The sequence below is a fragment of the Pseudorasbora parva genome, chromosome 12, assembly GCF_024679245.1.
Source record: "Pseudorasbora parva isolate DD20220531a chromosome 12, ASM2467924v1, whole genome shotgun sequence".
Lineage (NCBI taxonomy): Eukaryota > Metazoa > Chordata > Actinopteri > Cypriniformes > Gobionidae > Pseudorasbora > Pseudorasbora parva.
The window spans coordinates 39767982-39792088 of NC_090183.1; the positions used below are offsets into that span (position 1 = coordinate 39767982).

A 24107-nucleotide genomic window follows, 5' to 3' on the forward strand; every position below is an offset into this window, starting at 1 on the left:
CTGTGGTAATGCCCACACACACACACACACACACACACACACACACACGTCTTCAATGCTGGGTATATTACTTACAAATTGTAGTACGTTATGAACTGCAAATTACATGCCGAAAATAGTAATATAATCTATTACAGTATGTTTGAGGTAATATAATCAGATTACTTTTAGATTAATTTCAGATTATATTTAGATTACTTTTGACACAACATGTATTGTAAAATGTTGTACCATATTGATTTAAAATACAAAGAGGAAAAATATATCTGATTCTTTGTCATCAACAAAAATTTCATAAATTGACAAATCTAATGTCTAATTAATTAAATTATAAAAACGTAAAATTAAAATACATGAAAAATCTAAATGACGCTTACTAAATAAAGATTTTATTGAAAGATCTGTTTACCCGCATATCATGTGACCGTTCACTGACATCAGAGAACCATGAATGTGATTTGTTGTTAAATTATTGGTCAAAGATGTTCCTGCATTACATGTAAATTTGAATATGTCATAGACAAAAGCTATGTAATACATGGTTAAATGAATCACTAAGTGATAATGAAAATAAAAATGAACATGTTCGTCAAGAGTTGATTATGCAATGTTACAATGTTGAGAAAACATCCATTATATGTGAAGTGATTTGATTTCTGTAAATCCAGTGGTCAAATTATCTCCATTTAGTTACAGCCACTTGGCTGGTGGCTGGCCTGTGTGTACAATTCCACAAACCTAAAAGAATTTTCAAACATACAGGGGATGGACTTAGTCATATAATCAAACATACAGGGGTTGGTTCAGTTCAGACATACAGGCGTTGGATGAAACACCTGGTATTAAACCACAATAATTTATTAGTATGGTGTAGGGCCTCCTATTATAATAATAAAGCAATAAAGGATTCATTTACATTTACAGGTTACATCACTTGTTAGAGACAAAAGTTAGAGAACAGACAATACAAATAAAAACTGAACGTGTCTGCTCAACACAGTGCGAGCCGAACAAGAGTCGCTGCAGGAGTCAGTTTCATTCTTCACAAGAGCAAACAGCTGACAGACAAGATGATCGCGGAAGATTTGGTTTCAAAGCGAAATGTAAAGGCGCCTATGTAATTGAGTTCGTCATTGTACCGTTTGGTTGTTGTGTTTTTCATTAAGAATAATTAAGGCTAATGAACCCCGAATTGGTGCTAATACTAAACTAAAAGTAAAATGAGCACGGCCAGCCGGCCGCACAGTCCACAAACACCGAAGAGTCATTCACAGTTAATTCCCAGTCTGTCGTTCAATTCTTAAGTTCATGCCTATGGAAGCTTAACTTTCATAAGAATTCTTTAAAAACACTTGTTTTGCTCAGCACCGCTCAGTTATGAATGACCGAGCCCTGCACATTCTACTTTAGGTTTAAAATTAGCGTTTTGAAAAGCCCCCACAGGTGATACTGGTTATATCGGTGTTGTCAAAAGTCGATTAACCGGTGGGAACATTTCCAGAGAGATTGTGAGCCATTCCTCTTCCAGAACAGTGGCCAGGTCAATGTGATGCTGGTGGAGGAGTACATTTTAGTTTTTTTACTTGCTCCTCCAGAAAACCCCAAAATGGCTGAAAAATATTTAGATCTGGTGACCGTGCAGGCCATGTAAGATGTTCAACTTCACTTTCATATTCTTCAAACCCTTCTGTCAAGTCTTGCTGTGTGAATTGATGCATTATCATGCTGATAGATGCCACCCCTTCAGGGTTGTAGCGACTCGGGCGAATCAAACACACAATCGCCAGTTACATTTAACAAATATGTTTTGAAAGTTGTGCTCACTAGCATACCTTCCCCCAACACAACAGCTACCCTGGAAACCATCTGATAAGATGTTTTACGACCGGAAAGAATGTGGAGAAAGTCTTATACACAAAGAGCTTAAGACACAGAGCTTTTGCCTCAAATTATAGACAAACCATCTATAGATGAACATGCACCCCAGGACATTATATGTAAACACATAATTGTTTTGTAAAATGTTTCTTCTGTATGGTATTTTGCATCTTTTTGTCTGTGTCTTAACAAAGTACTAGTTCAGATAACCTCATATATGTCATGTCTCCTATCAAATTAATGCTCACTTCACGACTTACACTTCCATGTATATCACTTATTCAGAAAATGCAGTGTGTGTTTGTTGCATTAATTATAGTATGAAGACTCAGAGACCCACTGAGTCGAACTTTCAAACAAAGGGCAATAAATTCTGCTGAGGAATTTCCCGCCGGGAAATCCCAACACTCTCATTGGTTAAGTCTAACCCTGGAGGGTGGGACTATTTCCAGACCTTAAAAGACCAGTGAAGACTTCCTCTTTCTCTCTCTCTTCTCTCTGGCTGAACCAACACGTCATCGGGGCTGGCACTTAAGCCATGCCACCAATGCAGGCCCTCCAAGCAGGCCTCATCTCTTCCAAAAATCTTCTCTTCTACAATCCGATCTTCAAGAACACGAAGCATCGCTAAAGCAAACAGCCGCTTCCCTCCCAACCTCGGAAAGGACCGCCGGACCGCCGGACACGCAGACACACATGCACACAAGCGAGAAGCCAAAACGAAACCAAAAAGAATGCAAGTATTCTATTTCTTACTGCTGTAAAGAGGGTGTGTTATTCTCCCGTTGGGATAAATTAACTCCGTGAAGGTCGTATTTGGTTGAACTGAAGGAAAGCTGTTTCTTACCCTCCCCCACTCTCTTTGTCTCTCTCTCTCACTCTCTTTGTCTCTCTCTCTCTCTCTTTTATCTCTCTCTAACTTCAGTCTATTCATTATTCTCTTTTATGTATTCTTTCGTTAATATCTATACTTCTACTCTCTTGATGCATATTTAGTATGTACTTTCTGTGTGAATTGTAGTGTTATTTTTTAGTCTGTGTTTATTAAACCTCCGAAAGACATTTAATGAGTTGAATCTGTTATTCTGCCACATACACAAAGTCAATGAAACTTGCGATCTAAACGTTACCTAACTGCTTATGCTACTATGTTAGTAAAGTAAACTGTATGACCATTTGAAATATTGAACTTATCCTGATCAGTAAAGTTAATGTTTCTCATGCGCTCGTAAAGCAGTAATCCATTATTGAGAATTGATTTGAAAAGTCTATAACTAATTTGCAGGACAAACTTAGTAGGATAATTTCAAGCAATTTCATAAAGGGTTACTTGTATTTAATTAAACAATTTTCCCTATCGGAAAATTTTAATACGTAATGAACAACTGGCAAATCATATTCATAAATTCATGAATATTGAATATTAAATCCCTTTTGAGTTAATTATTCCCCGAGACATTAAACTCATTAGTCGTTGTTGTTACATGTATTTGGTGGAGAAAAATGCGGGCAAGTTTCAAACGTTTGTGTGTGTGTGAATGATATTCATATTCTATTCATTGTGTATTTTTGAGGTATTAATAACCTGCACGCGCGTTTTTGTTTCGTTTTGTTTTGGTGTTGTTTTGTGAATTGAACGGTACGCGCAAGGCGAACCCAAGCATAAACAGATGCTGAGAAATGTTGAAGTAGCCGGATTATATTAATGAAAATATGAACGGTACAAAAATCCAATTTTGAAACGAAAAACTCTACAGCCGTAGGCACAATAGGGTTATCCGCGTGATTTCCAAACGAATGTATTGTAGAAAATCCATACATTTGACTCGAGCAATATATTATGTGTTCCATCAAAATAATGAGATTTTGATGATGTCTGTAGACACGTACGTTGCGTTATCCCGCTTGATCTGAACTACAAAAAGTTTCTCTCTGTGCGGAAGATTGGGACAGGACGAGACTCTCCTGTACAATATAAGGGGCCTCAGAATAATTATTATATCGTTAAGATAAACGATAACTCCTGGTTTAAGTCTGGCTTAGCTAACCAAAGACTTGAGACCTAAAACATTTGAATCAGAGATGCTGAAAACCGTCAGCCATATTGATAAATGTCTATTGGAGTCCATGTAAAATGCGTGAATAGGCAGACGGAAAATTCCTGCATTCACCCGTCTTGTTACGTGCATCTAGAGCACCAGTCATTTGTAAATGATTTGCAAGAGCCAGTAAAGCGAAGAACGCCAGGGCGACCCAGAAATTGCAACGCCGCTTGCAAACCGCCAGAGGGCGACTCAAGAATTGCAACGCCGCTTGCAAAACGCGAAGGCGACTCAGAAATTGCAACGCCGCTTGCAAACCGCCAGAGGGCGACTCAAGAACCAGCCAAAGCCATCTGGTGAGCATTTCCGCCTAACTAACTCTAGTCTAGGGCGGGCGCAATAGCGCCATCGTGTGGATAAATTCGGATAGTTTCACTCTCCGTATTTCATTCTGCCTTAACAAAATAAGTTTGAGCCTATAAATTGTTTATTGCTTACTGTTGTACACAGTTTCATTTATACAATTTTTCTAGCAACAACCAAATCTCCTTTCTCGCTGATTAAACACCCTTATTCGAATTTGAAGTTTAAAAAGAAACATAACTTCCTCTAACCCAAAGTGAAATTAGGTTTAAGTCACAGACAGTCCAATTGGAAGGAAGGACGCCACCGTGTGGCTATACCCTGTTAAGTCAGCGCAACACTAAATCCCTACGCCCTTCCTGATTAATTCTTTTATTTGGATAACTCCCATTTAGAGATTAATCGTTATAGGGTAGGATTTTTGATTGGCTTTCTTTTATTTGATTTTCCTTACAGGCTTAGTTAAATTTCATTTAAACTTGCTTTGAATTTAATTTGAATTAAGTTGAACTTCTAATTTTTATTTCTTATCTCAATTTTTTTTTTATTTAATTTATAACTTTATTTTAATTTTAATTTTCAATTTTTAATCTTAATTTTTAATTTTAATTAATTTTTAATTAAAAATTATTATTATTAATTTTTTTTTATTTTTTTTTTTTTATTTTTTTATTATTATTAAATTTTTTTTTTCTCCTCTCTCTGCAAAAGTTTTCTTTTCCCCTCCCATCGGGAACAAAGTTCAGTCTGGTAATTACAAACAGTATCAAAGGTGCTTTTTGTTTTATCACTACTTGACAGAAACTTTTGCCTTTTTGCTAAATTGCTCTTGATATTTAAACTTCCACTTCCTTCTCACCTACAATCAAAAGGCCTTTGATCCGGTGAACAGGGGAGCTTTTAATTCATTTTAATTCCACCTGTTTACCCTCTGTGTGTATCCATTGTAGGGCTCACGCGTCCGAGGTGCATTGAGAATCGTCACAGGCTGGTCTCCGGAGGGGGGGTGGCCCGACCGACGTAACCGGCACCGGCTGTGTGTGAGTCTCGGTTTCTTGTATCTCTGTCCGCGGCTGTGGCACGCAGTGGCGACATCAGCAATTCGACACTCCAAAGAAGTCAACCAGTTCAGCTCACGCACGCAAGGCAATCTCTGGGACTAATCCCTAAACCGGGGCCTGAGCGGGGCCACTCTTGAAAAAGAGGGTTCTGGGGACGTTCCGATTTTGCTGCGCGGGCTGGCGGTTGATGGACTGGTGTGTCGGGTTGTGTTTAAAGTCATAAGCTGTTTGAGTGGGCGCAACGCGACACAGAGTGGCAGGGGACCGGGGACACGGCAGTGGGTGTTTGGAAGCGTTTGAAAGGCCAACCACACCGCTGGGTTTCCACTTGAGCGACCTCAATTCACCCCGGATGAGCTAAATGGGACAACCCATAGTACAAGCCGAATTTTAGTATATCTTGAGCATTAAGCCTATTAATTTTCCCTAACACTCCCGGCGCGCACGCTGACATTCCTTTCATTACAGACCAATTCATCTTGTGTTTGTTTCCACTGTGCTCTTTCCTATCCTCACTGTTGGACTATCACGTTTGTGTTTCTTTCAGTTCACCAAGAGACCCCAAGGAGAATTAGATAGTCCCGGGACGACCGAGCAGCAGTTCACCAAGTGACAACCAGGGCTACCGCCCACCTAATTGTCTGAATTGTCTAATTATCTAACTGTCTACATCAGTTAGCCAAAATTCCCAGCTATCCGTACGATAGCTCGTTAGCTTAGAACAAGCTTGCATTGGCTCTCTCTCTCTGTGTGTGTGTGTGTGTGTGCTGTGTTTCTCTCGTTCGCAGTAATGTCCCGTGCCCCCAGCCCTGCCGTCCCGTGGGACCGCCTAACGACATGGCTGGAAGCGCTAACGGCCACCAGTCAAGGAAGTCTGGGGCAGCTGAACCAGGGACAACTGGACACAGAGCTAGACCAGCTGATGACACACGACCCCGCGCAGAGCTACTCCAACAAGGAAGTGGCCAAGATCCTCGGAAGCCTCGCCCACGTCCTCATCGCACAGGCACGGCTAAGCGAAGGGAGCTACGCCAACCTGGAACAGGAGGCAGCAACGCTAAAGCTTCAAGCCGAGGAGGCCCGGAGTGACCAAGCCCTCACCCAGCTTCGTCTAGATCAGCTTCTGGACACAGAGAAAGATGACGAAACAGACAAAGAACAAAGAAAAGAAATAGAAAGACTTCAAGAGACCCTGGAGGAGCTCCGTCGTGACACCGACCGACGAATACAGTCAGAGAAAGACGCCAGAAAAAACCTCGACGAAAAGCTTCGGCGTGGCGAAGCCCTCCTGGAGAGAGCCCATGATGAACTTAAAGACAGAGACATTAACGCTAAAGTCTGTGCAAAACATTTGCAGTCGGCACAAGCCGAGATCGACGAGCTCATCCAGCAAAGACACGAGCTCAAAGATGAACTTGACATGGTGCACAGAGAACTGAGACAATCATATAAAGTGCAACGTGACCGGAAAGGGGAAACACACAACACAGAGTTTCCCCTGACCGATTACTCCGCACCTTTGCACCAAGAAGCAAGAACTACGAAGGGGGATGACAGCCCCCTGTGTAAAAGATCACCTGCCAGTCTCCACGAATCCCCGTCAGCAGCAGAGGAAAGGACGCCCTTCCAGGAAGTCAAGGTCGACAGCCACAAAGCCTCAAAGAACCTTGACAAGCTGGCCAGAAACATTCCTACCTTCAGCCCAGACCCGGCAGGAGGACACGACATCCACGCATACTTAAAAGACATTGACTTTTACTTGCAAACTGTCGCTCACGCGAACAACTGGGACAGACTGTACCTGCTCAGGGCCACGTCTAATCGGGACGTACGCAGCTTTCTGGATCGACAACCAGAGGCCATCAAAGCGGACTACTGGCATCTACGACAAGCTCTAATTCGTGAGTACTCCGATCCCGAGTCAGACCAGGGGCTCATCACTGCCATGGAACTCAAGCAAGCCCGACTCGAGACCTCACAGAACTTTTATAACAGACTGCGACGTGCTTACTTCGGGACACGTAACGACCCAGGCATGGAGGAGGACATCAACTTCAAAACTCTTTTCCTCCGAAACCTGCACCCTACCATCAGTTACCACCTGGGGGTGCTGGCGTGCCCGCGCAGCATGGGCACGCAACAGTTAAGAGACTTGGCTCACAAAGCTTACGTCAAACAGAAAACCATTTCTGAAAAGACTGTAAAACAGCCCACCATCTGCCCTGTCTCTGTGCACCACCCAGAGCTAACCCTAGAGGGCGCCAAACAGAACCACAGTTACCGACCCGTCAACAGAGAGTCCACACCACTCCAAGCCAGCAGAGGGCAGCGTGGTCATAATGGCGACCGTCCACGGTACCAGAGCGATCGCTCTGAAGGATCCTGGGACCCGCCTCGCCCAAAAAGCCAGCGAAGAGGCCACTCTCGACGGGACAATGGTAGGCCCAGACCTGAACCCATGTCTGGCAAAGAAAGTGTAGCTGCTTCTGAAGTTACAGAGCTCATAAAGATCCTGAAAGAGCTCCTCCGACAGACACCTCACAAGGAAGACAAGAAGGACGGACCAGGTACAGCACGACTAGACATGATACCTGAAATCAACCTTCCCGCCCTTCCTGCAACTGAATCATCCATCCTGAACACTGTTCCCCAACCACGGACTAGTGTACTAACTGTTGCACCCCCACATGTCAGCAGCACACCCACACGACAGCTGACAGCAACAGCCTCTAATCAAGACAGTATCATGGCGCAGCCCAATGTACCAAAAAGCGCTGTTTTGATTGTTTGCACGCATAATGAGACACTTGACACATATCCAGACGGCTTATCAAGCAACACACAGGTCCCCACACCAAGACTCCTGGGAAACCTAAGCGAGAAGGGGAGGGCTCGAAAACTCTATCTGACTATCACTATGGAAAGGGAATTTAAGCTCGAAGGCCTAGTTGACACTGGCTCCGACCTCACGCTTATATCCGCCCAACTGTTTGAAAGACTCAGATTTGAAGCACAGAGGCAAAATCGCACCCTTAACCTTCACACTTGTAAGCTAAATGTGCAGTCGTATAGCCAAAACGACATCCAGCTCAAGCACGTAGCTTCCATCCACCTGACAATTGGACCTATGAGGCTGATACACCCAGTCTATATCTCCCCTATGAACACTTATCCGTTTCTCATCGGAAAAGACCTGCTGGACCGCTTCGAACCCCTACTGGACTTCAAACAGCTGAAAGTCTGGGCTCAAGTGCGTGACCCTCTGCCCCTTCAGACACACACATCGTCTGAGCAAGACTGTCAAGTCACAGAGGTCACGGGAACTCCCACAGAGCCAGACTGCCAGGCCACAAAGGCCACGGGACCCCCTGCAGCACACTGTGACAACACAGCCTCAGCCCCAAAGCCAAGTTCAAGTTCGCTACTTTACACATTTCAGCTATCCAAAGACTCTGATGCCTTCTGCCCCCAGGTCATGAATGACCTACAGCTGAATGACATTATCACAACGAACAGTATCCCTGCACTGTGGGCAGACAACTCAACCAAAAGTCTACCACTGTGCAATACAATCAGTAAAAACACACCACACGGCGACATGTGGGCACCCCCGCACCCCACATCCAGCCCCATTGTTGCAGTGCTAACTAACAGCAAGCGATCGACACCGGCTACAATGCCGGCCTTGCAGCTGCTACCGCTAACTCCGCAAATTTCCAACAACGATATTGCGGATATGCAAACCTCTGACACTGCAATAAAGACAATTCTTGACCACCTCTCAGACCCCTCCAACCACCCTATCACTGACTCTGAGCTCATTGATGACTCTAGCCACAAGCATCTACATAACTCCAGACACATGATGCGTATTATGGACAACATTCTCTGGTGTGCACCCGATGGCAACACAGCGCCACAGCTTGTAGTGCCACGGTCGCAAAGGGGGGTGATGCTAATGTACGCCCACAACACACCATGTGCTGGACACCACGGCACCAGAGCCACGTATGACACACTGAAACAGGTGGCATATGGGCCTGGGATGCATCAAGATGCAGCAGAGTATGTTAGAGAAGGGCTAGTTCGCTGCCAGTTCCAACCAGCAAACCCGAGCCACAGAGCCCCACTGCAACACAGAGGGACCACTTTCCCATGGTCAAACCTACAAATCGACCGGATAGAACCCCTGCCCAGGTCCACAAAAGGCAAAAAGTACTTTCTCACAGTGGTGTGCCAGTTTACCAAGTGGTTGGAGTGTCAACCAGCACCCAACGACACCGCCCAGACCACGGCATACCACCTGATGAATCACATCTTTTTCCTGTCAAGATTGCCACTGAGAATCAACTCAGACAGAGGCATCCACTTCACTACTGAGGCCATGCAACAGATCTGGAAATGCCTAAGAAACGCGGCCGTGATCATGCTCCTGTGCCTCCAGACAATCAGAGGCCAGCCACCACCAGACATCATCACACCGAGTCCAGCCTCGGGCATCGTACTGAGAGAGCAACCTGGACTGCTGATCACCAACTGCAAATGAATCCTCAAAAGAAAGACGTACTCTCCGGAACTTCACATCAGCAGCGCAAGCTCCTCCAGCCCTGCACACAAACGCAAAAGGGGGGAGGAGCCCAAGCCCTCTGCCTAACCTTACACCAGCTTCAAGAACCTTCTCCTCCAACACCAGTTAGTCATCTTGTAGGCAATACTGCCAAGCCCCACACTATGTCATGCATGTAATTTGAGAAAGAAGGCCTTAAACGAACACAAGGCCGCCTCTGAAGGGATTCTCAAAACCCCAATGACTTTGAACTTTGAAACAGAGAAACCAAAGTGGATCACCAGAAGGCACCCAGCCTGGCCACAATGCGAGGCACCCTCTAAAAAGTTCCTAGTCAGCATAGGACATAAAAGTGTCAAGATGCACAGTCCATCTTCCTAGGCAGGAGACCTAAAGGACTGACTGGCCATTGCGAGGAACATGGTTCCACCCAGGGCTGCAGAAAGCCCACAGCACACCTGCACCACACAAACGGACTTCTGGATGACAGGTGACGCACCGTCAGGGCACCTGATGCCTCGACACCTGCTGCACAAGCACAGAGACCTGAACTGGGCTACTGTCTGCCTTATCTGCCGTGGAACGACCATCACTTCAGGAGACACAAACAACTGGAGCCTAACATGGCTATGGTGTGTCTGATCTTCCTGAATCTTTGATATCGCTCGTTGTTGTCCATAGGAGGGACAACAACTAGCGAAAGGGGGGATTATGTAGCGACTCGGGCGAATCAAACACACAATCGCCAGTTACATTTAACAAATATGTTTTGAAAGTTGTGCTCACTAGCATACCTTCCCCCAACACAACAGCTACCCTGGAAACCATCTGATAAGATGTTTTACGACCGGAAAGAATGTGGAGAAAGTCTTATACACAAAGAGCTTAAGACACAGAGCTTTTGCCTCAAATTATAGACAAACCATCTATAGATGAACATGCACCCCAGGACATTATATGTAAACACATAATTGTTTTGTAAAATGTTTCTTCTGTATGGTATTTTGCATCTTTTTGTCTGTGTCTTAACAAAGTACTAGTTCAGATAACCTCATATATGTCATGTCTCCTATCAAATTAATGCTCACTTCACGACTTACACTTCCATGTATATCACTTATTCAGAAAATGCAGTGTGTGTTTGTTGCATTAATTATAGTATGAAGACTCAGAGACCCACTGAGTCGAACTTTCAAACAAAGGGCAATAAATTCTGCTGAGGAATTTCCCGCCGGGAAATCCCAACACTCTCATTGGTTAAGTCTAACCCTGGAGGGTGGGACTATTTCCAGACCTTAAAAGACCAGTGAAGACTTCCTCTTTCTCTCTCTCTTCTCTCTGGCTGAACCAACACGTCATCGGGGCTGGCACTTAAGCCATGCCACCAATGCAGGCCCTCCAAGCAGGCCTCATCTCTTCCAAAAATCTTCTCTTCTACAATCCGATCTTCAAGAACACGAAGCATCGCTAAAGCAAACAGCCGCTTCCCTCCCAACCTCGGAAAGGACCGCCGGACCGCCGGACACGCAGACACACATGCACACAAGCGAGAAGCCAAAACGAAACCAAAAAGAATGCAAGTATTCTATTTCTTACTGCTGTAAAGAGGGTGTGTTATTCTCCCGTTGGGATAAATTAACTCCGTGAAGGTCGTATTTGGTTGAACTGAAGGAAAGCTGTTTCTTACCCTCCCCCACTCTCTTTGTCTCTCTCTCTCACTCTCTTTGTCTCTCTCTCTCTCTCTCTCTTTTATCTCTCTCTAACTTCAGTCTATTCATTATTCTCTTTTATGTATTCTTTCGTTAATATCTATACTTCTACTCTCTTGTTGCATATTTAGTATGTACTTTCTGTGTGAATTGTAGTGTTATTTTTAGTCTGTGTTTATTAAACCTCCGAAAGACATTTAATGAGTTGAATCTGTTATTCTGCCACATACACAAAGTCAATGAAACTTGCGATCTAAACGTTACCTAACTGCTTATGCTACTATGTTAGTAAAGTAAACTGTATGACCATTTGAAATATTGAACTTATCCTGATCAGTAAAGTTAATGTTTCTCATGCGCTCGTAAAGCAGTAATCCATTATTGAGAATTGATTTGAAAAGTCTATAACTAATTTGCAGGACAAACTTAGTAGGATAATTTCAAGCAATTTCATAAAGGGTTACTTGTATTTAATTAAACAATTTTCCCTATCGGAAAATTTTAATACGTAATGAACAACTGGCAAATCATATTCATAAATTCATGAATATTGAATATTAAATCCCTTTTGAGTTAATTATTCCCCGAGACATTAAACTCATTAGTCGTTGTTGTTACAGGGTAAAACATTTTAACCATTAGGTGCACATGGTCCTCCAGAATGGCTTAGTAGTTCTTGGCAGTGATGTGCCCATCAAGCACATTAGGAAATGCCATGGGCTGCAATATCAAACGGTCACTGACTGATCACTCTGGGCATGCAACATTCTGGCTGGTAAGCCTCTTTAGGGCTTCTCCACACTGTAACTCCCACAGATGTGGGAAAAACTGGACTCAGAGAACAATACATGTTTCACATTGTTCACAGCCCAAGATTTGCACTGTTGGCAATCTTGAAACATTTGGCACTGGTACAAGATTTTGATATTGACCAAAGGTTTGGCCATAGAAGCCCAACCATGACAATTGACTCTGTGGAGCTCCTGACGAACCGTTTTGGTGGAAATGGGAGAGTCAGTGCATTTAATTCTGCAGTGAGTTGTGCAGCTGTGGTTTTATGTTTTTTTGCAAACAATCTGGGTTATACCTGGATATCCCTTTCAGACAGTTAGTCCTGGTTTGCTCCATGTGGTATGCCAACATTATCCAGGATATCAAAGCTCCCGATACACCACAAAGACTTTATGTCCTGGTCAGTCAGAGAGAACCAACAATCTGTCCTGATTTGAACTCTGATATGTCTTCCATTATGTTGTGTGGATTGCAATATTTTGTGTACAGCTGGGATATTGCTCAGCTAATTCAACCATCACACTCTGCTCTTACTGACGGAATGAAAAATCAGTGACGAATGGCCACCAGGCTGTGCATATAGGCCTGAAACCTACAATACTATATTGGCCAGTGTTTCAGTCTGACTGTCCAACCACAGTATGTAAGTGACAGGCTTTTTTTTAGAAAATTAAAATTGAAGAGATTATTTGGCATTGTGCAAATAATTAACAAGCAACTGAAGTCTGATTAAGAGCATTTTAAAAATTTTTTTATCCAATTACAAGACAAATTGTATGGAATCTGATTACCTAATCCAGATTACATATAATCAGTTACTACCCAGGATTGTTTGTCAGCATTTTTACATTTTCCTCAAGACTAGTATGTTTATATATACATACATATATATATATATATATATATATATATATATATATATATATATATATATATATATATATATATATAATATTATATTATATATATATATATATATATATATATATATATATATATATATATATATATATATATATATATATATATATTATGCTTACATATGCATTCACGGTTCAATACGCGTTTGTGAATTGCTGTTTTTTTTTTTGGTTTTGCATTAAATTAATTCTCTTACGGAGCCCTGCACATGGCATGCTAGGAAAAAAAAAAAGAGGTAAATACTGCGCACGTTTTACTAGTTTGTTCCCTCGATTTATAAATAGTGCGCACGTTTTAGCAAATCGAGAAAACAAATAAGTTAAACTTGCGCACGATTTAGCAAATCGAGGGAACGAATTGTTAAAACTTGTGCACTATTTATAAATCGAGGAAACTAAGTAATAAATCGTGAGCACGATTTAGCCTACTAGTATTTTACTGCATGTCATGTGCGGGGATGCGTAAATTTATCTTCATTTATTTTGCCTCTTTTTGAGTGTGCCTGTGAGTCTACGCAATAATGTGAGTAAATATCCAATCATATGCACTAAAGTAAGGGGGTGTTTAGCGCGTTTTAACAATGTTTTGCGCCTGTCAAACACACGTGATTACTGGACTAAGTAGTCTTACTACGCTAATACTGTCAAATACACACAAGGTTAACTTATTTAAACACAGTCAGTTATGTCTAAAGTGAAAGTAAAATCGCGTGTGTCTATATATGAGATGCAAGCAAGTCTTAGCAGCGCAGCCTAGTGATTGTGAACACTTATCCTTAAAGGGACAATTCACCTCTAAAATTATATATATAAAAATAAAGGTAGCCAATAGTTTTTTCACACTGTTGCTGGTAGTTTGACCCATTCCTCTATGCAGATCTCCTCTAGAGCAGTGATGTTTTGGGGCTGTCGCTGGGAAACACTGATTTTCAACTCCCTCCAAAGATTTTCTATGGGGTTGAGGTCTGGAGACTGGCTAGGCCACTCCAGGATTTTGAAATGCTTCTTACAAAGCCACTTCTTCGTTGCCCGGGCAGGGTGTTTAAGATCATTGTCATGCTGAAAGACCTAGCCACTTTTCATCTTCAATGCGTTTTTACTAAAAATCTCATGATACATGGCCCAATTCATTCTTTTCTTTACACAGATTGGCCAACCTGGTCCCTTTGCAGAAAAACAGCACCAAAGCATGATGTTTCCATCCACATACTTCACAGTAGGTATGGTGCAACTCAGTAATCTTCCTCCTCCAAACATGACAAGTTGAGTTTTTTTCCAAAAAGTTCTATTTTGGTTTCATCTGACCACATGATATTCTCCCAATCCTCTTCTGGATCATCCAAATACTCACTAGCAAACTTCAGATGAGCCCAGACATGTACTGGCTTAAGCAGGGGGACACATTTGGCACTGCAGGATTTGAGTCCCTGGCGGCGTTGTGTCAATGATAGTAACCTTTGTTACTTTGTTCCCAGCTCTCTGCAGGTCATTTACTAGGTCCCCCCGTGTGGTTCTGTGATTTTTTCCCACTGTTCTTGTGATCATTTTGACCCCACGGGGTGAGATCTTGTGTGGAGCCTAAGATCGAGGGAGATTTTCAGTGGTCTTGTATGTCTTCCATTTTCTTATAATTGCTCCCACATTGCTCCCACCTATTGCAGGTTCAGTCTTCCCAGCCTGGCACAGGTCTACAATTTTGTTTTTGGTGTCCTTTGACAGCTCTTTGGTGTAAGTCATAGTGGAGTTTGGAGTCTGACTGTTTGAGATTGTGGACAGGTGTCTTTTATACTGATCACGAGTTATTAATACAGGTAACGAGTAGAGGACAGAGTTATATTAAGATATATTATTTAAAATTCAGACAATGTGTATTCTGATTTTTTTTCTTATTCTGTCTCTCATAGTTGTAGTGTACCTATGATGAAAATTACAGGCCTCTCTCATCTTTTTAGGTGGGAGAACTTGCACAATTGTTGGCTGACTAAATAAAAAAAATTCCCCACTGTATATACACACATTCGGTCTCCACAATGTAAGCAAAATCAGGGCCACACAAACAATATATAATTCAAATGGAATTCCGAAACAAAAAGAATTATATAATCGGATGTCCCAGCCCTTCCGGAAACAAATAATGAAGTGGCCTTTCATTTCTGAGAAGCTTGGGTGAGAAGACAATGTGGAACAGCCTTGGTTCAGAAAGCTTTAACATTGAACGCTGATGCCCAGTGGTGCCTGTCTTCAGTAAAAAATAAATAAAATAAAAACATCTGTTCTTCTTATAAAAAATTCTGCAAGCTGATGTAACAGGCCATTACCATTAGAAGTTATCTAAACTTCTACCAAGCAATTTAACCATTCCCCTAAATACAGACCTTCTCAGTCTCACTGTCAGCTTCTATAGAAATATGACACCACTAATAGAAATACAAGAAATGATCTGTGACAGTGTACAAAAACGAGTGTCTGTATAACAAAAGCTAATGAGGGCTGGGACAGGAAAAGGAAACACTAAATTGAGATGTCCACCATGTTCTGTTCATCTGCTCCCACACAAAGGCTATTATCTACGAGTAATAAAGAATAAACACATTTTCATGTCTATATTACAGTGTGGTTTAGGCAGTGACGAAAAAGGCTGTTTTATTCAATTTGTTATGTTCCATATTTCCATACACATGGGATTTTTTTTTACTATGCTCATTAAGATCACATGATATCAAGAGTGTCCAATTGTAACAGATTAAAAGGGAAATTTTGCATGTGAAGCTCAAAAATAATTGCTATTCCTTTATAACTTCTCTCTTGGCAGTATTTGGTGACATGATTCATTATTTTTTAGTACAATGCGTAATCATATTCTCAAATCGTATATTGGGAGATGATTAGGAGAGAAGAGAATAAAAGCACATATTCATGGGAATCAAGTATTACATTGTCAACTACAAATCTAAATATTTAATAGTCCCCTTCATGTCTATTATGGCTATAACCCTATTGAAAAATCAGTTGATAAAAAAATAACTGAACCAGATTTACACTTTGTTTAAATATGCCACTTGCATTTGAACACAGCAACTATTTAAATGCTTAAAGCAGCCTAAGATGGTTTGTTGGTCTTCCCATCTGGCCATGATGGTCAATATTTTTCATATGGTCAAGCTGGCAGCTAAAAGCCAACTTAGCCTGGTTGAGAGACCAGTGTAAACCATCTAATTCTGGTTTATGCTGCTTTTTAAAAATCAATCTATCTATCTATCTATCTATCTATCTATCTATCTATCTATCTATCTATCTATCTATCTATCTATCTATCTATCTATCTATCGACTAAATTGGAAAACTTAAGCTTAAATTTAAGTGCAGCAATTACACTTAAGTAAAATCTAAGTGGTACTAAATATTAAATGAGAAAATTATTGCTACAGGTGAAATGAATGGAAAACAACTATGCTGTTGTAATGATGAAAAAAAATTCACAATGAATCTGCTCACAAACTGGATGAACTTCTTAAAAACTTAAAAAGGAACTGTTTTACAGTATGCACACGAATACGTGAATCTTCCACCCTGATATGAAAAACGAATATATAATAAAAATAAATTAATAATAAAAAATGATTAAATATATTAATTTAATTTAAATATAATTTTAAAAACGTAATTAATAAATGCAATTAAATCGTTCCGTTAAAAGTATTTTTTTTTTTAAATTGCTTAAATGAATAAAATAAAATACTTCAAGGAGTCAAATATACGAGTTTCTGGATACCCTTCATATAGTCTGGATGACATCACCTTGGGAACAATCAAGTCCGCGAGACCATCCGAGCTTTTAATCAAGCCTTTACTTCTGTCAAAGCACTGCGAAACTGACCTTCAATCTTATGTGCACCTTTAAAAAGATTGAATTATAGCAGCAACAGATCCTTTTCCTTTGCACTGCACATATTTGTCCTAAACATACACAATCATTCTTAATGCCTTATGATCTCTGACGCTGATCGACACAAATGCACCTGCCCACTGATGAACATAACTTTTTGCAGAGAAATCTCCCACAATCACCGTTCTGATGATAAAATATTAAGCACAAAGGCCTCTCTTACCGGGATGACAGCTGATGGGCTGGATGAGAAGGGCTGATAAAGTCAAACACAACATCCCTAAACGACACGATCCTCGCAGTCTCCACATGTCCAAATGCGCAATTAGAGCAACACGGAATGGCGGATCAAATTGAGCGTCAAGGAAGGAAACACACTAACTTGAAAAAACGATATAATTACGAGTGATCAAGGCGGATTTAATGACCGGCGACAAATCTTGTGCCTGTTTCGTGGGACATTTCGGACAGCCCACAATCCGCGCACACTTCTTCTCTCTGCGGCGTCCTTTACATTCTCTTTACATTCTCAAGTTAATCCCAACCGGACGCACTTTCAGACGCTCGCGCTCGTTCAGTTCCTCTGCTGTACAGCGGATCGTTCGCTCTCTCTCTCGCGCATCTACAAAGTCACTCGCTTCAATCACACTGAGCGCGGTCCGCTTCTCTATCCAGGAAGTTGTGCATATGAGCGTTTCGTGTTTTGCCAGAGGAATTAGTTGAGAAATCAAAGCCCTGCCCTCTGGATCCTAGCGCCGAGGGCTGTGGTTCTGTGTGACTGCCGAAGAAAGACGAGGATTGGCTACTGGAAGCTGAAGCACAAGACTCTTCTCATAGTCTGTCTTTCCAAAACAGTTAGTTCCGGTCCTGTGATCTGATTGGTCAAAACGGCGTGCATATTTAGTAGGGTCGATGACGTGACGCTTTAGTGATTCATTAAAAAAAAATTCTATGATGGAAATGAAGCAATTTTGATATGTGTGTGGGGCTTAAAGTAAAAGAAGACCCCCTTTTATTATACAATATTTATATTTTATTGATATATTTGTTTCGTTTTTTTTAATAGATTAAATTAAGTAGGCCTACCTAACAAAAGTATTGCTAAAAGTCTTAAAGGGGACCTATTATGCAAAAAATCACTTTTATATATTTTTTGAACATATTTGTGTCGGAAGTGTGTACACAACCGCCCTATTGCTGTAAAAATCCATCCACTCTATTTTCCACATAAATCTGAAACCGTCTTTAAATGAGTCATTCAGGAATGTGCTCTCATATGACATCACATTGGAACAGGCCCCGCCCACGACCTGCACCAAATCTGCCCTATTAGCTTAGCTCCTCCCAGGCCCGGTTCTACAGGTGATGCTCAAACGCAAGCAAATGCGCCCTCAGTTGATATCTATCCATCCCTCCATCCATCCATCCCAAAAATGTCAATTTGTTTTGTTTTTTATGCTCTAGACAATGTAATGACCTAAAAACATCTATATTTCGAGTTGCACCACTTTATATTTTTAGCCATTCAACCAAATTGTGTTTAAAATGGTACGAAAAGGTACAAAAGCAATATGAATATAGATTTATAAGAACTTCACATTTTCTGACTAGTAATTTTGGAAATGGAAATTCCAGACTAGAGCAGTTATTATAAGAGCCATTGAGTTGGAAATCTTTGTCGCCCCACTCCACTCATATACACTGTTCCAGATGGGCTATCATTCTGTGTGTTGTTAGTAACCACGGCCGGAATAACACATCAGTGCATCAGCACTCGTATGTCCCTTAATTGTATGCTTCTGTACTATTGGGACAGCTCTTTATTTGTATACTGACATATCATATCAAACTATATTTATTTCCACCTAACTCCATAAACCAATTTATTTCGGGACATCCGTTTCCACCATGTCATCATCAGCAGAACTCAACAGCCATTGCATTGTCATTCAGCCCTACTGTCTTCACTTGGAGTAGAGAGAGTCAAAATTGCCCTGCAATGTAGACAGAAGGTTTACACGGCATATTCTGTGCTTCTCAGATTTCACCCATCCTCAGATTTCCCACTTGCCGACAGTTCAGTTAAAACATTGTACAGCTATATTCAGCTGTCCTGTCAGAAAAGCCATAGCTTCTATCCCCGCTTCACAGTCTGCCCTCACACGGCCGCTCTCCGAGGTGCTGAAAGTTTGCCAGGATGTCATGCATTATCCATGGTGCTGGTGACTCCCCTTTCACGACAGTGTCACTTGTTAGGAGACTGTATGTATCGTCTTTTGTAAATCACTGTGCAGTTGTTAGCTTAAGGAGATATTTTTACTCGAGCTGACCTTTCTTTTACTGGTGTAACCTAATGTTTATTATTATTGACTAAATAAACAGTCTATTGTGTTACCACATACACAGCTGTGCTCTATAATTCAGTATTAGATGAAGACTTCTTTATTCACTTTAACACTTTACAATAAGATCTCATTTGTTAAAGTGCAACTATTATGCTATTTTAAAGTTTCCTGATTTATTTGTGAAATCTCCTACAATAAGTTTTTGTATCCAAGGTAAAAAGATGCATCCAAGGTAAAAAGAAAAAAAAAATCTCACCTCATTCTGAAAATAGTTTGTTCGAAATTTCAGTCTCTCTTAACCCCTTCTTTCTGATTGGTCAGATGGCCCTGTCTGTTGTAATTGTTCTACCGCTTGAGTTGCAACCAAACTCCCCATTGCCATATCTGAATTTCAGCCCCAGAGGCTTCCTCAGCTCTTAATACTCAGAGATATGAACAATGCTGTCAGTTTTACAGTATTAATTCCAGCACGAGTCCTTATTATTTTAAATTTAGTGCAAGGCATATTAGCAGGGCTTTGAAAACAGTGTCTTCTTGACATGTCAACAACATGAGCCAAACTCTTCCAGCCTCAGCTTCAACTAGCGTTTACGACGGGTCGGGCGGATCGAAGTAAACGTCGTTCACGGGCAGCCAATGAAGACCATAGGCTGTGACCATGTAGATATTTAACAGGAAGTGAGAATGGAATTCCTGACGACTCATGTCAGCAGTTCAGAATTGATTCTTTCTTTTAGGACAGGATTTATTAGCACCTGGTAATTCAGAAGCATACACTTGAGTGAAACTAGTACTGTAGTGAACTAGTAGGTCCCCGGATGACCTACTACTTCCGACGAGATTCTGAAGTGTGAATTCTATGGACACTTTACTATCCCATGAGTCCACAGGAGAGGATTTATGAATGGAGGTAAATGAACGCAGCATGGTGGAGGTAAAACGTTCGTATTACATTTATACTACACACATTCATACTATATAGAACATACTATTTTAATGGTCACAAAGTAAGTTAAAATTCAAATCTAGTACCTACTCAGACAGTACGTGAATGCGGACGCAGCTTCGGATAATCGAAAATGGGCAAAGAGGTGGGAAGTGGGTGGAGCTAACGTGGCTAGTTACTGAAACCAGCAGTGGCGATCCACCTGTCACTCAAGTGGTCACGCCCCCTTATTTATGCAGAAATGTACAGCTTAATACAATTTAAAGGGATGAATTATACAAAAATTCACCCCCTCACAGTTGTCATGAAGGGCAAAATTAGCCGTATAAACCAAAAACACAAATTGTACCAGGCTGTAAAATACATTTTCTGCAGTAAAGTTTAACTTGGGGCTCAGTAGTGTCAGTAGTGCTTCGGCATCTGAGTTGCCAGATCTGCTCTAGTTACCACAGCTCCAGCTACAAACGTTCCTGCTGGATCCTGCAGCCTATCTGGCAACCTCGAGTCAGGAGGAGGGGGAGAGGGGATACACCTGCAGTACCAGTTTGGCCACAATCTTACATACACTTCCTTTAAAGTTACTTCTGTGTTGGATTCAAGAGAGACCGGAAGGTTGCCGCTTGAATGAAACAAAGTGGAACACAAAAACTTAATTTGTTGTGCACTTAGATCTTTAAAACTTCTCAAACTGCTATATTACACACTGCATAAAAGGTAATATTCAGAAAAGCCTAATAGGGGCACTTTAACAGTTTTAGTATTAGTAAATGTTGATATTAAATAATAAATGCTGTAGAATTATTGCTCATTGTTAGTTCACTAATGTTAAAGAATGAAACTGTAAAGTGTTACCTGTATTTTTTCACTTTTTTAAGTGCAGAAAAACATAACATTTCACGTGAGAATGAATTCATTTTGACGTCCTTGTTGTGAGGTCAAGATCCAAGTAAGCTCTCATGGGCCAATGGTTCTCCATCACCCTGTCAGAGCTGTGAGTTGAATACTTTATCGCTAATTATCACTCCAAGGTTTTCTCACCAGTGCTCAAAGCCCGTGTGTTTTTTGAGACTGGTTTTCCACGAGGACAATCACAAAAATGGCTATGGGACAGGGAACAGCAGGGGAGTTTGGGAGAGCTGCCCAGCTGGACTTTAATTTGAAGAATCTGATTAAATTCGGTATTTAATTACCCTTCTCTCAGAGGAGCTGTTGGGGATTGTCACAGTGTTTTGAGCATGTAGGGTGTGAGCCATCTGCCTGTACTTCTGGAGCGCTCTCTGGTGACCCCTGCGAAAAAAGAAGAAGTCATTTTATCTTTCATTTCTCTCTCTCTCTCTCTCTCTCTCTCTCTCTCTCTCTCTCTCTCTCTCTCTCTCTCTCTCTCTCTCTCTCTCTCTCTCTCTCTCTCTCTCTCTCTCTCTCTCTCTCTCTCTCTCTCTCTCTCTCTCTCTCTCTCTCTCTCTCTCTCTCTCTCTCTCTCTCTCTCTCATGCACCCACACACACACACCCCCTGTCCTTTATATATAGCAACTCTTTATTATTATTTTTCAGTTGATTTCACATGTTGACAGTTGCTGCATAATATATGGTAGAGTGCATCAATTATGTAGCATTTATTCAGGCAACAACTATACAGTATGTGAAATTCATTGAATCAGTGCAACCCTGCACATTGTAAATCTCAGACATGGTCATAACTCACTGTTATGTACGCCAAATAATTCTTCCCAAAGGGGTCCAGCGCACATAGTTTATGGCACATAGTGTGGAAAACATATAAAAGGATATAGAAAGTGCATGACTGGATTTTGTGGCATTCATAAAAGTTTAAAGATTGGGGTCAAAAAGGAAGTGCTAAATAAAAAAATAAAAAAATAAAGGGCCCACTTGAATGCAATGATACTTCTTCGTCTCATACATCTTATATAAATGGCATTTATTGATGAGAACAAATGTGGACACATTTTTTGTTTATCAGAATGGCATGGCGCAAAGAAAACCACATGCAGCAATGCCTTCGAGAAAGAGAAAAGAGAGAGCATGGCCATGTAAAGAAAGAAGTGGTGGTCTTTTCACCTTGAAAGCAATGTGGCCTGCAATTAAATGTTTAAAAACCTTTAAAAAGACAGAGAGAGCCTTTGGAAGACGAGCATTCGACGAGGATAAGCGTGGCGATTCAAAAACTAAGGTCATTATACAATAGGGAATGACTCAATTTAACCTAATAGAAAGGCAAAATTCTTAATGATGCTCGGTGAATCTGAAACCGGGGGGGGGGGGATTTTTTTTCTCTTTCCATGAATGATCTTCCCTTTCCCTCATTGCTGATACTAATCAAAACCAGACGCGGAACCCTTATTAAAGACTTATCTGAATGTATCTCGGCAATCGGTCTCCCTCAACTCCGAAAGGGATATTTATGCAAATTGGATGCTTTGTCACTGCGGTTTGTCATACATTATTTGTGAACTTCATAAAGAGCGTGGTTGCGGATGAAAATGTCTATAGCTTCTGGACGGCCGCATAATAACGCAGCCTGTTCGTGAAGCCTAAGGTATTACGGCCAAAATATGCATTTATTCTGGTGTGCGATATGAACGCATAACAGCTTATACGATAAACGCACCATTTGCATATATATGCAATTTAACATCTTACATCATCACACCAGTGCATTCAATCCGCGGGGAAATCTACTTATCAGAACAGCATCCACAACCCGAGACACTAACCTGAGGAGGCTTGTCAAAATAAGAAGGAGATAAGAATAGGAGCTTTTCCTTTGCTTTCACGAGCCATAGCCCATAATTAGGCCATTTTGGGATTAGGGAATTTGAATTTCAGCAAAAATCTGCTGTGCCACTGCTGTTCCAAGACTGTTTTACATTTTTGCTTCAATGTGCCAATAGCCCTAGGCAGTGTGAGTTAAACATTTAGAAGGTACTGACTCCCAGGCTTAGTTGTGATATTATATAGAGTGAGGTTGACCCAAAGAAGTAAGTAGGAGGGACAAGAAATATGGTGTGTGAATTGAAAAGTAATATACTGTGTCAGTTTAGAAGCTGTGTGTAGGCATACTTTGTTAACACTGCAAAACATTGTTGTAGTCCAAAGAATACAGCATAGCTCCAGCAATGCCAAGGTCGTGGGTTTGGCTTCCAATGAATGCATGAACTAATACAACTTCTACCTTGAATCGCTGCATGTCATTTTGAATAAAAGCATCAGCCAAACAATACTGGGCAAGCTACATGAAAAAAAAGCTAAGCTACAAATTACTAAATAGAAACATTAGCAATGCTGAAAATGTCACTGTATCTTGCTACATTATTTGGTGTGTGATGTATTAAATATAGTAAGATGGAATTTGTTCACACACCAAATAAACAGATTTCATTAGTCTGGTCACACAGTGCTAACTACCTAAACAACACTGAAAAAAAAAATCTATCCTACCCTAAAGCCAAACCATAACCTTAGTATAGTGATAGTAGCACATTCTTATATATCAGATCGGATCCATTCATGTCCGGATCCATAACTTTTTTTATCAGGGGACTGCATAATTGACTTGACCAATGGAATAGAGTGGTGCAG

The 24107-nt window shown here is 41.1% G+C and overlaps 1 protein-coding gene across 1 annotated transcript in view; it reads right to left on the bottom strand.

The window, feature by feature from the left end:
• ca16b (carbonic anhydrase XVI b) overlaps positions 1–18030 on the bottom strand; it is a 130159-nt gene extending 112129 nt beyond the window's left edge. The window contains exon 1 of the mRNA XM_067460260.1: positions 17442–18030. Within this exon, the coding sequence (XP_067316361.1) occupies positions 17442–17529 (88 nt within the window). The 5' untranslated portion in view covers positions 17530–18030. The remainder of the gene's footprint in view (positions 1–17441) is intronic.
• Positions 18031–24107: the final 6077 nt, after the last annotated feature.